Source organism: Panthera pardus, unplaced genomic scaffold (assembly GCF_024362965.1).
Source record: "Panthera pardus isolate Hobbes unplaced genomic scaffold, ASM2436296v1 HiC_scaffold_4, whole genome shotgun sequence".
Taxonomy (NCBI): domain Eukaryota; kingdom Metazoa; phylum Chordata; class Mammalia; order Carnivora; family Felidae; genus Panthera; species Panthera pardus.
Window position 1 is genome coordinate 1,896,345 of NW_026526969.1, and position 14,540 is coordinate 1,910,884.

Genomic DNA, 14,540 nt, shown 5'->3' on the forward strand with positions numbered 1-14,540 from the left:
ACAATTCTGGAAGGTAAGTTGCTTCCGGCCCAGCGTGAATACGTAGGGAAGCATCTGAATCTAGCAGCTGCCTCAGAAACGGGAGCCCGGCGTTCTGCAGAAACCGACACAGCCGTGCCTGGACGGTGCCTTTTGCGAAACTCCAAAACGTTACATTTCTCTTGTTGCGCAGAAAGTCACTGGCGCTCTACTGCACCCGGAAGTTTGTACCCTCCTCTGAGCATCACATCTCTCTTGGTTTCTGGTCAAGTTTTGACTGTTTCGCACGGTTTGCCAGAGGACGTGGTGTTCAGTGTCCGAGGATGGTCCGGGGCATGCTTGTCGGTGTGACCCGTCTTCAGCCTCGGAACTGGGCTTGTTGACGAGGAGGAGGTCAGCCTGTCTCACTGTCTCTCTTCTCTCTCTCCCCCTCTCCCCTCTCCCCACCCCCCCACCCCGCGTCTCCTTGCCCTCCGCCCCCCACCCCCCACCCCAGTGCATGCGCAGAAACAGAACAGGCAGACCTGCGTCCGCAAGAGCCTCATCTGCGCCTTCGCCATGGCCTTCATCATAAGCGTCATGCTGATCGCGGCCAACCAGATCCTCCGGAGCGGCATGGAGTAGGCCGCCCCCCACCGGGCTGCGTGCCCAGCTCACCGCGCATGCGCATGCCCAGCGGGCAGACTCTGTTCCTCCGCAAAAGCAGATACGGTTGCAGACCAGGCACGGTCGGGCGAAGACCCCCCAAGGCTGCAGTGCAACAGGTGTTGCCCATTCACTTCATCTCCTTGGCAGGGACACCAAAGGGCTGTCTTAAATGCTTTAATGGTTTTGTTTCCTAATGCAATAAAATAGCCAGGAGTTCCCAGTGACTGCTTCAACCACCCCTAGGAACTCTGAAGAGAGACTTCATTTCCATCCCGGGATTCCAGGGGCCACCCAGGCTGGCGGTGTAAGAGAGCAAGGGCGAGGCGTCAGCCCGCGGCCACCTCCGTGACCCCCGTCCTTTCAACCCCAGGGGTCCGCTGGAGACTCCCGGCTGCGGGAACCCTCAGTCCCAAGAGGCTGGCTGCTGGTTGCTACGGAAGAGGGGGCTTCCTTCCTCCACCCAGTGGAGCCCCCCCCCCACCCCCCACCCCAAGGCGTGAGGGGAAAGCCATCGAGCGGGGTGCAGCGCCGCACCCCTTCGCTTCCGTTCTTACTGCCTTTTCTAGAGGACTCTTGTTGGCAGAGTTGGGGAGCTCTCGGTTTCCGTCGGCACTTGGCTTTCTGTTCCTAGAGCCCATCGCGCACCAGCATTTTGGAATCTGCAGAGAGCCTTTCTCCCGGCTTTTGCCACCTGTGCTGCCATTAGTGGAAAAAAAAAAAAAAAAAAAAAAAGCATTCTCGTGGGCGTCCCTGTAACATAGACATGTAGACAGACGTATATACTGGGCTCCTTCGTGTGTGACATCCCCATTTCCTAATCGCTTACTCCCGGTATAAGCTCGTTCTCTGACATGCGTCCCCGCCTCTTTCGGGTGGGCCAGGTAGTTCGGGGGTGGGGGGTGCGGGGAGGGCCTGGGACCCTCACACCCCACTCGCCCGGAGTCGCGGAGCCCGAACCCGCCTCCGTGCCAGCAGACCTCGGTCAGCGAAGGGCCTCGAGCACCTTATCTTCTCCTCCATTTCCAACTTGCTTTGTTAGTCCTCCCCCGAGCAAAAGAGAAATACGGTCCACAGTGAAAAGACGGAAACGTACATCACCTCCTGCAGCGGTCAGATTCTGCAACTGACTCGTTTTCCCCCCTCCCGGGGAAACAAACAGGCGTGAAGCAGCGCAGCCAGCAGGTAATTCGCTCCTGCCTGCGGAATACTTCTGCTGGGGGGGAGGGACCCGAACCCCAGGGTCCCTCTTCAATGGCATGTCAACCTGTAGTTTCCCGACTTTTCCCAGACGCCGTATCAGCCACCGCTATTGATTCAAGCTTGCACAGTCCGATCGGCCCATAACCTTTCCATGCCGTGTTTTCCTTTGCACTTTTCCAAGCTCAGGTCTTTATTTCTGTAGAATGGTGTCACGCCCCTTTCTTTCCATTGCATCCTGAAGCTACGTGCTTTTTCCCTCTCCCTTTTCCCCTGTCTTCCAGTATGGAGGTGCCAGAATGTCTCCTCTCTAGGTTTGGCGGTGTGGGGTGTGTGTCCCCCGAACCCCTTCCCCAGGGGCCCCTCCCTCTCCGTTTTCTCCCTTTCTGCCTTTTCCAACCTGACTTGTCCTTTTAGGGTCTTTTTCCAGTTCGACTCTGCAAGCACTTCCTGCAGCAGCCTGGGGGGGTGGGGGGGGTGGGTTGGGGGCAGCTGTAGAAACTTCCCCATGGTGGGAGCCCGCAAATATTCCTGATGAGCACAAGTAAAACTAGGGTTTGAGCCATAGTACGGAGCAGGTGTGAGCTCCCAAGAGCCCTGGGGGTTGAGGGTCTTGCTGGGAAAATGCCCAGAGTCCTACCGGGAGTTCCTTCCAGGCCAAGGAAGGCAACAACCTGCCTCTCCCCCTTGCCCGCTCCGTCCTGCCACAATACCCAGTGCACGTCTGCCTCCTCTCTCTCCCCCTGCCCGACTCCCCACTGTCCCTTCAGGATGAGCTTCCAGAAGGAGGACAGGTCCGAGCGCAGAACACTAACACAGAAGACGACTGCGTCATTAGGTTTTGCCCCAAGCGGCTTACCTTCCCCCCCGCCCCACAACTGGACTTGGATGGGAAGGACCCCCTGAACCTCTAGGCCGTGCCCTCCTGGGGAGCCAGACTAAATAGAGACCCCGGGAGGACTCCCAAAGGCCACTGCCCCGTGAGAGGGGATCGCAACGCTTCTTCAAAGGCTGGCTGTCTGCAAGTTCTGTGCCTCCCCCTGGAGGACCGGGTCCCCGAAGGATGTGCGGCTTAGAAGAGAAATGAGCCGCTGTGCAGGGGCGGAGAGTAAAGAGAGCTCTGGAGAGGCACCAACAGCCTGTTCGAGGCCCCAGCATCCTCTCCCTGAACAGGACCCTTTTCCTCTCCCAGTGACCCGCGAATCCTACCCAGGAGGGATTCGAGGAGCAGGTGTCCCTTGCAGGGAGAGAGGACGAAAAGGAAGCTATAGAACTTTCCTCTGGGGCGGGCTGGAATTGACCTGCCACCATGGTGGCGTCACGCATGGTACCCAGGAGCTGAAGTGTGGGGAGACAGCCCAGAGTTAGAGGCGCGCCTGACGCTTTGGGAGGCGAGAGCTTGTGTCTGCGAGGTGAGCCCTGGCTGCTTTGCCTGGATGGTCTTTCAGAGGTGTCGGGATTCTTTGTAAGACTTAAGATGTTGACTTTCTGCAGCCCCACCCCAGGTCCTGTCCATTCCAGAGCTACTTCAGCCCCGTGCCCCACCCCCCCCCCCCCACGCACACACACAGCACTTATGATGCTCATGGTTAAAGTGTGGCTCATTCTTGCTGTAAGAACAGGTGCCCCCCAGACCACACAAGGGATGATCGGGGAGGCATTTTGCTAGGGGGACAAGGGATGCAGACCCTGGTCCCCTTGGCCCCACAAAAAAGCTGTCTCCTATCACTCCAGAAGCAGACAGAGCCCCCAGACAGGACCCAGCATGGGAACTATTAGAAGTGGCTTCCAGAATGTGCGTGGGTCCCACGTGACCAATCTGTAAAAAAAAGAGGGGGGGTGATGTTGCCATGGCAACCTTCGCATTCCACCCTGAGTTTGCCAAGGCACACAAAAATAGGGAACATTTTCTTAAAGAACACCGGGCTCCGTGCACCCATATCCCCCCTGGTGGGGTAAATTACTCTCAGAAAAATCTGGCGGTTTCTCTGCCTTCTCTGGTGTTTTGAAACCGTCCTTCCATGTGCTCAGGAGAACAGGAGCTACCTGAAAGCCGGGTGGTATTCTCCCCACCCCGCCTCCCCCCCCCCCAACCCTTCCCAGGGCCCAGAGCAAGGACCCCTTCATCTGGGCGAAAAGGCAGAAATGTCATTTGGAAGGCAAAAAATATTTTAAGCCTCAATCTTTAAAAGCATCTGTTGGCCTGTTGAGACGGCTCTCCCACAAGCCAGAAATGTGAACTGAAGTGAACTGAGGTTTACGTGGGGTCTTAGGCAAGCCCAGAGGCTTCTGAACTTTCTAGGTGTTTTATTCGCAGAGAACAAGACGTGTACCGCGAGGCGTGTCCTTTCTCCATACCTGTCCCCCGTCTCAAGTCGCACATGACGAATGGTCTGTCGCGATTACCCAGAGAACCTAGTGAAAGCTGGCAAGGTCATGCTGAGGGTCATGCCCCTCACCTCCCCTGCAGAGAATCGTTAAGTGACGCATCTAAGCACTGGGAGGGGGAAATTTCTCGTTCATTCTAAATGCCTTCTCTAGGCTTCAGTCCAGACTCAGGTTATAAATCAAAGCGAGTTTCGCTCTTAGCTTGTAGCTGGCAGCCTCCCCGGGACCATGACTGAGGAGGGAGGGTGTGATGGCCAAGCACAGGTCCTGGGGTTGGCTGGCCTGGCCACGGGTGTGGCTACATGTCATGAAACCCTGTTTCTGCTGTGCCATTTTCTCTCCATGGTCGCGGTCGCTGCTGAGCTCTGCTCCCCCCAGTTGGAGGTCCCCAACCAGACTGGGTCATTTCACTGCCCTGTTTCTCCAAAAGCCCATAACGATAGTATCACTCACCCTGCTCCACGGAGTTGTAGGGAGATCTGGAACCCCACTGCAGGGAACAGTCCCTTTTCCCATAGCGCCACGATGATACAGACGGGCCGAGCCTAGGCTTCCGGACTCGGGCACATACCGGTTGTATTCCCAGGAGGACTACTCTCTGGAGAACGTCTGTCTGCAGTGACCCGAGTTCACAACTTTCCCGTTGGCCTCTTCAGGGATCTTCACGGGGCTAAGAGTCTGGAACCTTAAGCCCTCGCCATAGCCGTCTTTCCTCACCTCCTCATTACTCGGCTGTCCCGGAAGGGGTGGGGGGGGTGGGGGGAGATCCATCAGAAATAACAAAGTAACATTATTCAGCAGCTAGGGTTTTCCAGTGGAATTATTTGAACCACTAGCAAAGTGGAGGACGGGCGGGCTGCCCCTTGTGGACCCTGTCTCCACAGCCATCTAAATGTCAGAACTGTCCAGCTTCACTTCATACTTCCTTTGACTAAATCACTCAGGGGACTGTCCTCAGCTATGGTGGCCTTGCCATTGACACTTGGTTGGGGGAGGAATAAGGTCAAATGCACACACCAGCCACACACTTCTCTTAGTCTGCCGTGCTCGTTTGCTAATGCGCATGGCCACAGCGCATGACTATGGTTTCTACTTTATACTGGTTTGGGACCCTCTTTCTATGGTCTCAAGGGACGCGGTGACAAAGCTCGGAAAGTCTTCACGGCAAAATTAATTTGATGCCGTTGGCTTGAGGTAATAGCCACAAAGGATCAGGTTTTGCCAGTCCCATAAGACAGCCCTCTGGACCCGGAAAAGACTCGCCCAGCCCCCTGCCCCCTGCCTGGCCCGACTTTGGGTAGCTTAATCGGTTCAACACCCATGGTGGGTGGAGCCCTCATCCGCCTCTTTTCCTTGAGCTTGATGGGTTGGCTTTCAAAACAGTGCTTCTCACAATGTTACAAGTTATTGTCCGAGTGAAAGGGCTGCAGGGCTGGGATTTTCCAGGGGAGTAGAGGAGGAGGCTACTTAGGAAGGAATATTCCAGGGAATGAAAACTTCAAGGGTGGTGTTGCTGCATCACTGGACCTGTGAGAGAAAAAGGAAGATTGTGAAGGGCTGCAGAGGCTGGTCTCTGGACGCTTTCCCTGAATCTGTGGCCTGCGGGGGACTGAGTGCCATGGGGCTGCCCATCAACCTGACCCCAGTGACACGGGTGGTGGCAGACGTCAAGTGGAGGCCGTAGCTCGTCTTTCCTTGGGGGATGGGACATCTGCCAAGCTCAAAATGCCTCCCCCCCAGGGGGCATTGTGTCTGGGCTCAGACCTGTTGAACTGAGGCCAGGAGAGCGGAGGGGAGAGCCAGACGTAAGGGAGCACGATCGCGTGCGGGACCTCACGTGCTTCGGCCGCCCACCAGCCCGATCATTTGAGTGACGTTCCCTTCCTGGCCTCAGCTCTCTCATCGCTAAAGCAAAAGGAAAGGGAAACCAGAAGAGCCCGCCCATCGTGACTCTGTTTGTCTGAAACAAGTCAAGATGATGCCTAGAGTTGAGAGGGGCCGGATTCCCGCGTGAACTGGGGACTGGCGGTTTCTTTTCTCACACGGGTCCCAAGAGGCAGTTGTAATAAAGGGTCTCATTTGCTGTCCGTTGTCTGTAGGTGAAACAGTGCAAATTGGTTTCCGTCAAATGCGTGGTGTCTTGCAAGTAAGAGGTTTTGTTGACTCCCTAAAGTCTTGCTGACTCAAGGGAACATCAAAGATGGGCTGAGCCAGGGTGAAAAGTAAGGGGATTTGATCACTTGATGGCAGATCACGGGCATGAGAATTCCGGGATCAGTAGAGTGAAACAAAGCCAGATCCCAGGACAAAGTGGGTGTCTCTCCATCTGAGAAAGCCTAACTGGAAGCTACTGAATAAAGAGCACAACTTCCGGTCATTTCTTTTTTCTTTTTCTTTTTCTTTTTCTTTTTTTTTTTTTCCTGGCCATTCCGGTATATGTGATAATGGTTTGCAATTATTCTTAACACTGCAGAAGGGAGAGAGTCACCGTCTCTCACGATTGTCAAGAATGAGATTAGCAGTCTGGGGAGACCGGCCGCTGCGGGATGGTCTCTTGGAGGCTGAGGGATGCTGAGCACAGGTGCCTGCTTTGGAAACACCGACCCTGGTGAGGGGTGGAGGGCAGGACAAGAGTGACCGCTGGACGCATAAAATCCCTAGCCCTTCTGCCCCATGACAACATAACATCCTAGGTTTCTGTCCCTTTACCTCTACCTGAATTGGACTGAGATTTTCACATAAGCTTGTTTTCATAGAAGCCCTACTGACCTTCCCTGGAAAGACCCAGATTGGTCCGGAAAGGAATGGGTCCTCTCAGCTCCTGGTAGAATCTTACACAAGCCAGGGTCTCTCGGCTCTCCCCAGAGAAAATCAAAGAATATTCCTCCTTTCTGACCTGGAAATCTGGTTTCAGGGGTCCTTGAGTGGCTTCTTAGTGGGGTTTGACTTCCCCCCACCAGTTCTGAAATCCAAGAAGAAGCTGTTTATCCAAGGACTAACCAAAGACCGTGCCCTTGGATGGAAATCAGATCCAGAAAGTCTGGTCAGGCAGTGGGCTGGCAAACTGTCATCTTTGAGGATGGGAAGGGGTGGGGTCAGTGAGCCTAGGAGTCATTAGACTGGAGACGTGACTTGTTTCTGAAAGCACAGTATAGTTAGTGGCTGGATGCAGACTGGAGCACAGCTGAGGATCCTAGGACCAGCATGCCTGGAGCCTGACAGCTCTCGTTTCCAGAATGGGCCACTCAGACTGAAATCCTGGGTCACAGTCTTCCCATTTACCTCATTCATGTTCCTTTTTTTTTTTTTTTTTCCTCATTCCGTGTTAGATGATTATTTCTGCTATTAAGTGATGGGAGTCAGCAGACTAGTCAAAAGGAAATCTTTATATAAAATGTAAATATTAATATAAATTAACTTGGCATGCAACTTACTAATCCAATGAAGTATATATTATTAATATGTCCTCTTAGTGTATAAAGGAAAACTGACTGCCATATTAACCAGATGTTTTCTGTAACCAGACTTGTCTGTAAATATATAATCTGTATAAAAAAAGAGTCTAATTTACCATTATTTATGCAATAGAAAAAAATAAAAGTTTTTTTTTTCTTTTGAGGAGAGATTCAGTTCATTATCTGTGGTGTGGCTTGCAAAGCTGTCACGAAATTCACTCCTGTGACCCTGGAGGGCAACCAGACCCATTTGGACTGCAGTCCGGCATCAACTTCTTCCAAGAAGCAAGGATCAGGAAAGCGGCTGGGGATCTGGTCCTCACGGTCGGGCTTTGGAAGGGAATGATTGGCATAAGGGGGGATAAGCTGGTTATGGATCATATGGTGAGAAGAACAAAACATCTTCTGGCCAGGGCCAGACGTTTGCAGACACCCAAGCTAATGGTGTCACCCTTTCGGGATTGCATTTGCCAAATTCTTCCCCAATGTTAGCATTCAGGCATTACATAGCTTTCCCTTAAACTTCTGGAATTTGCAGTGTTATTGGAGCTTCTCGGGCATAAAAAGAGACACCCGTTCCCTTCTATCAATAGGGAAAAGAAGAACACCAGAAAGTTAAGTGACTTAAGGACACTAAGAGATCCCGCTTGAGTTTGGACCAGAACCTTGACCTCCTGATGCCAGAAACCATGAGGGCATCTCCTATTTTTTCTTTACTTTTCAAAAGTAAAGTACTTTTCACACATCTCCCCAAATGTACTGAGGCAACAGGCTGAGTATCCATTTGGGTAGACTCTCCCAGGATCTCCCAGGAGACCCCTTGTTCACTGTTGCATTTTATACACTTTCTCCGGTGGGGCAACTTACAAGGTAACATCACTAAGCATTTGTTATCGTTTAAAAATTTTAAAAATAGACTGTTCTCGGCAGAAAACACATGGTTTTCTCTCTGCTAAAGGGGGCCTCTGGCAAATTCCAGTGATAATAACTTCGATTTTATCCTCTCTGTTCTGATTTTTAATATATTTTTTTTATCATCAAGGAGCATTTAGTCACGAATATGTATTCTTCTGGGGTAATTACCCCAGCATGGAGTGTCCTGCAGGATAAAAGTCCCACGGGGGTGGGGTGGGGCGACAAATCTCTGACCCCTGAACCACAGAGACAGTGAAGCCTGAACATTGGCTCAGACCTGGTAGATCAAAGCTCTCCCTCAAGTTATGAACGTACCTTTGAATCCCATGGGGATTTTTCCATAATTTTGGTGGTGCCAGAAAGCTCTTCTGGCTTGAGCGATGTTCAGCAATCAGCCCTGCAGCTCAGAGCCAGCCAGGACCCTGCTCTCTCACATCCAAATTTCCTAGGATGAGGAAGAAGGGCAGGTGCCTCGATGCAGAAGAGCTTCCGGGCTGTGCTAAGGGGACACGCTGGCTCAGACAGTTTGGGTTCACTGCCTCAAGTGGCAGGCCAGGGATCGGGAGCCATCTCCCTGAGCGGTCCCTCAGCAATGCTCTTAGTAATGCGATCTCGGGAAGTATTTCCCAGGCTGGGGTTGCAGTAGTAACTCACATGCCCTAAGCACAGCAGCAGAGACATATGTGGGGCAGCAGAGACCTCTGCTCTCCCTCCCAGGGAGGTGCCGCTGGCTCCTGAACTGGAGGCGCTTCGTGGTCTTCCCCCACCTGCCTTGCCAAAGCCAAAGCCATGGCTGCCAGGAAGCAAAAGGGTGGGAGCGGTGTATGCGGGATAGATGACACTCCCCCTCCCCAGTCTTCCCTGAGGTTAATAATCTGGATGACAGCAGGAGAAAACAGAGCGGAAAGGGGGAATGAATTGTCTGGTGTGTGAATTATATCTCAATAAGGCCGTTATAAAAAATGAGCACAAAAGCAGCCTTGAACGAGACAAAGAAGCAGGAGGTAGAGGCATGGGGAGGCTCTGAGGCGCTCACGTGTATGCCAGCCTCAGGCTGCCATCTGGGGCAACTGGCCCAGCTCCCGGTTGCCCCGGGCAGAAAATCCTGCCTCTCAGAGGCAATGGCAGAGCAGGCAGGAGCCCACCCCCTGGGACAGGCTTCGCTCTTCCGGGCCTTTCGGCACAAAGAGGACCAGACCCGATCCTCACGTGTTCGAGCCCCCTGGCCCAGGAACCACACAGACTTGTTTCTTCTTGATCAGGGTCTCTCCAGCGCCAGCCCTCCGTGCCTCCTACCAGGCTTCTCTTCCAAGGATGAAGTGCCTTGTCGTAGAAAAGAGAACTTGGGGGGGGGGCTGGGGAGCCCCTGAGGCATCTGCGGCCAGAAGGGGATTGTTGTGTGCAGGGTGGAGGCGGGTTGTGCAGACTCCCGGTCATCTATGACTTCAGATGAGCGAGCAGCCCCAGCCATGTGACTGAACTAAGCTTCTTAGCCACACAATTTATTTTTCTCATCATTTTATATCTAGCGCGTCGTATTATGCCCAGCACCCAGTAGGTCCTCAATAAGTGTTTGCTAAATAAACCAGATTACCTCACGTCGCCCAGATATCCGAATTCTTTGGGAGCACAAGGTTCCTGTGCCCGCCCTCCCCTCCATCGCCTTCCCTCCCCTCCCTCCCCTGCACCCTGGCTCCCAAGCCTTGGTCAAAATCAGGCAAGCCTGTGTTTACATGTTTGTTTATTTCCGAGCTCCTCCAGCCGGTCTAGGAATTATCCTCCTTGATACGCTAGGTTCAGTGCCTTAAGCTTCTCGAAGGCGCTACCTACTGGATCTGGCACCAAAGAACTGGGATCACCACTGGCTCTCCCCTCACCCTCCCTGAAAGCCACAGCATCTATGCCACCGGCTTGGTCTCAGCCGGGATCAAGGTCTTCACAGCCTTAAGGCTTGGTCCCCCTGGGCTGGGATGGGGGCTGGGCTTTCAGCTGGTCTACACCCATCCCTCCTCTCATGTCTGCGGGTCTTCCTCAACACCTGCCACCACCAACCCCACCGCGGAGCACCAGCCTTCGCTATCAGGCCAATTCTTTACAGACCTATTTGGGTACCTGGCAGGTGTCGACTAGGGACTAAGAGGAGGCAGATAGAAACATAAACAAGACCCCCGGGCGGCTTAGAGTCTCATAGAAAACACAGACAGGTAAGCCTGTGATTACAGCCCAGGATCAGAAGCCCTACGGAAGGATTCGCCACAAAAGATAACAGCAACGCCAAGGAGGAACATCGGTTGTGTTAACACGTTTTTTCCTTTCAATTACGAAATATCTCAAACCCATGTAAAACAGACAACAGTATACCTTTCATCCACTTCTAATAGATGTCAATGTTCTGGTTGAGATTTCTGGCGCGTGCTCTCACGGTCTCTCCCTCCCCCGCCCCCTCCCTCCCTGAAGAAGGAAAACAGTTAAGATGCCTCGGATACTGCAGTTCGGATCTATCATTCTCCCTTCCCCTCCCTCTTCGGATACGCCACCTTCCTGAAATTGTTGGCATTTATATTTGTTGTAGGGGAATTCTTGGAGGGGCAGGACAAAGAAGTCGGCCGGGCAGAGGGGGGACGGCGCGTGACAGGCAGAGGGATCAGCGTGTGCAAAGCCCAGAGGCACGGCGCACTTGGCTGAGAGACTTGTTGGAAGACTTTGTGTTAATCCTGGGGAGACATGCGATGGTGGCCGCAGAAAGTGAGAGTGGGGAAGAAGAGGTCAGGACCCAGACAGACTGGGGAAAGAGAGGCCACAGTGCCTGGTGGTTGACTTGATGTGGCTTGAGGGAGACCTGGGGTTCTGGTTTGAGAAGGGGTGGGGGAGTCACTGAATTTAATTTAAATCATGATAAATTTGAGCAAATTTGGGGTATCCAACCGGTAGCGGATAGATTTGGGCTAAGTAGCTTTTGCTGCTGAAAAACAAGTGGCCGTTTGGTCTCTCTGCCCTCGATAAGCCTCCGAAAAAGGCAGCCACCTAAACAAATTTGTTCTCAAACCTTCCCCATCTGTTTCTTCCTTCCCCACCTTGCGGCCAGAGAGCAAACTGCAGCCTGTCTTGGTTAGTTTCCACCATCCAAGCGTGGGGACGTCCCCATACTCAGAGTTCAGGGAAACTGCTCACCTTCAGGCTTGGGTATCAGGTACGCCCCACATCAGCCTGGCTCTGCAGAAACTGGGCAGATGAGGGATGTTTTGTGCCAGCGATGGGCTGGAAGGTAGGAGTAAAATCAAAGCCGTCTCTGAGTGGGTACACAGGCTGGTGTCATGGAGACAGAGTATGGTGCCTCAGTTTCCACATTACAAGAAATCCTGCTGCTGGACTTTGTCATTGTTTCTTTCTTTTCTTTTTAAAGTAGGCGTCACACACGGGGCTTGAACTCACCACCCTAAGATCAAGACCTGAGCTGAGATCAAGAGTTGGATGCGTACCCCACTGAGCCATCCAGGCGCCCCATGTGATTGCTTCCTTTGGAGCCACCAACTTCCAAAACAACTGGGGGAGAAAACCTATGGATTTCCTAGGGTCTAAATAGGCAGCGGCAGTGGCTGTGGGATCAGGACACCATCCCGAGAGGCTTTTTCTGCTCAACTCAAATGAACAGCCCAGCACAGGACTCATTTTAAGCCCTTCGACAATGTGCACACCTAAGCAGTTGGTCAATCAAACTCTCGGCCATGAGCCCACGGTCCCACCACACACATTGCTAATCTTGACCTTAGCTCAATTATTTAACAGATTCATTGCCAAACCTGGGTTTTCGCAAATGATTTCCAGGAAATGTGAGGGTTGAAATCAAGTTGAACTCCTGTGGTTTTTCTCTTTAACTTGAGGTTCCTCTGTGATTTCTGGAAGATCTTACCGCTCTGACTTCAGCAACCTCGGCTGGTTGCTTGTTTTGACTCTGGGAAGCTCCGAGGTAATCTATCCTATTAAACCCGAGTAGAATGTTGGCAAGAGTCTCAACGTCGGCCCACACAAAAGAATAGTTTATCTTGCCTAAGAAGTATAAAGTCAAATATCCATATCATTGGAGTGAATTTTCTTTGCTTGGCTTTCGGAAATAATATGCTTTGAACTCCCTTCCCAGAGGTTAAAAAGAAAAAAAAAAAAAAGTGAAATTTCTTTGGTTGACTCATTTTGGCAATACTACGGCCCTTGCCTTCTCTCAGCAAGTTTGGAGATTCCAGAATTTTTATGAGGGTGTCTGAGCGCTGAGCCATTTCTCAAATGTCCTCACTGCAGCTACATATCACCGCATGTCACATATTGAGGGCCCTGAGAATCCGTTTCCACCCACCTGTCAGGATAGAAACCTTTAGGGCAAGAACCGATGTGAAATATACATGTGAGACCCTCACCGCACAATCTGATTCCTGCAATGACTTGTGGCTTTATGTGGATGGTCTTTAGTTTCCAAATACAGTAGTCTCCTTTCTCTGCAGGGGACACATTCCAACACCTCGAGTGAATGGCTGAAATCACAGGTAGTACCAAACCCCATATACACCATGTTTCTTCCTATACGTGCAAACCTATGAAAGTTTAATTTGTAAATTACGCACAGGAAGAGATGAACAACAATAACTAATAATAAAATAACTATAATAATATATATAATAAATACGCGCGTGCACATGGTCTCTCTCTCTCTCTCTCTCTTAGAATATCCTACTGTACTGCATTCACCTTTCTTATGGTGATGTGAGAAGATAAAACGCTTTCATGATGAAATGAAGGTAAATAACGTAGGCATCATGATAGCCTACAGGGGGTGCTATCATCTGCCTTCAGACCTCCGTTGACACAGGTAACTGAAACCACAGGAATGTGAGACCCCAGATACCTTAGCTTAACTATAAGAGATTTATATATTCATACAAATTAGTGCCCTCCTGACAAGTTTCTTGTCTGCCACTCTACAGAGCAAAGAAAGACAGCTTTTCGTGAGGGGATTCCAGTTTCTTGTTTTTCAAGATTTTATTTTATTTTCTTAAGTAATCCACACCCAATGTGGGGCTCGAACCTACAACCCTGAGATGGAGAATTGCAGGCTCTGTTGACTGAGCCAGCCAACTGCCCCAGGGCTTCTAGTTTCTTATGGTATTTTTTTTTCCATGCTTTTCCTTACTTCACTGTTTATCTTGGTGTAAAAGCCACTCGAGAAGTTATATGCATTGTTGAAAGATAATGGATAATGCTTCATTTTCCTTCTCCCAAGTGTTATTAAAATAATCATGCAGATGTAAAAATGGGAAAATACAACACTGGAAACCAAAGATAAGAGTTTCAAAGGAAGTTCCTAATAACTTCAGAACCAATGAGACTGAATGAAGAAATATAACGGATTAACAACTCGTAGTCCTCCTTCCGAGCCATAATAACTCTGCCAAACTACAAGTAGTAGGGAGTCTACTTGAAGTAGACTTAAAGTAGAACAAGCTATGTCTTCATCTCTCTGATTTAATAAAGGTCCCTTCTCTTCATTACTCCCCACAACTGTGGTGTAAGGGAGCCAGAAACTCTCCATCCTAGGGACATTTACTAGATTGTCCTTGAACTCATCTGGGGAACACTGTTAGATTAGGGCCTAACAGCTGGTCTCTTATCAGAAACCATGAAGGCCAAAAGCTAATGGTATGATATAGTCAAAGTGTTGGAAGAAAAAAACTCAATCACAGATTCTCCATCGAGAGAATGAGACAGCATAAATGCATTTTTGTTTGTAACTCCTTTTTTTTCTATTTGACTCAAAAGACAACTGCATAAAGGCAATAACTGTAAATCTATGTTGATGGGCACATAATGTGTAAAGGTATAATTTGTAAAAATGACAGCATGAAAGAACCAAGATATTACAGGAGCAAAGATTTTGTATACTATTGAAAATTAACTGGTATTAATCTGAAC

General features: G+C 50.9%; 1 protein-coding gene across 5 annotated transcripts in view; it reads left to right on the forward strand.

The window, feature by feature from the left end:
* The window catches only part of CALN1 (calneuron 1), a 524,984-nt gene extending 517,154 nt beyond the window's left edge, over window positions 1-7,830 (forward strand). For all 5 annotated transcript variants that reach the window (XM_053894193.1, XM_053894194.1, XM_053894192.1 and 2 more), the window contains one exon: window positions 476-7,830. In XM_053894193.1, coding sequence (XP_053750168.1) covers window positions 476-603 — 128 coding nt within the window. In that variant the 3' untranslated portion in view covers window positions 604-7,830. The remainder of the gene's footprint in view (window positions 1-475) is intronic.
* Window positions 7,831-14,540: the final 6,710 nt, after the last annotated feature.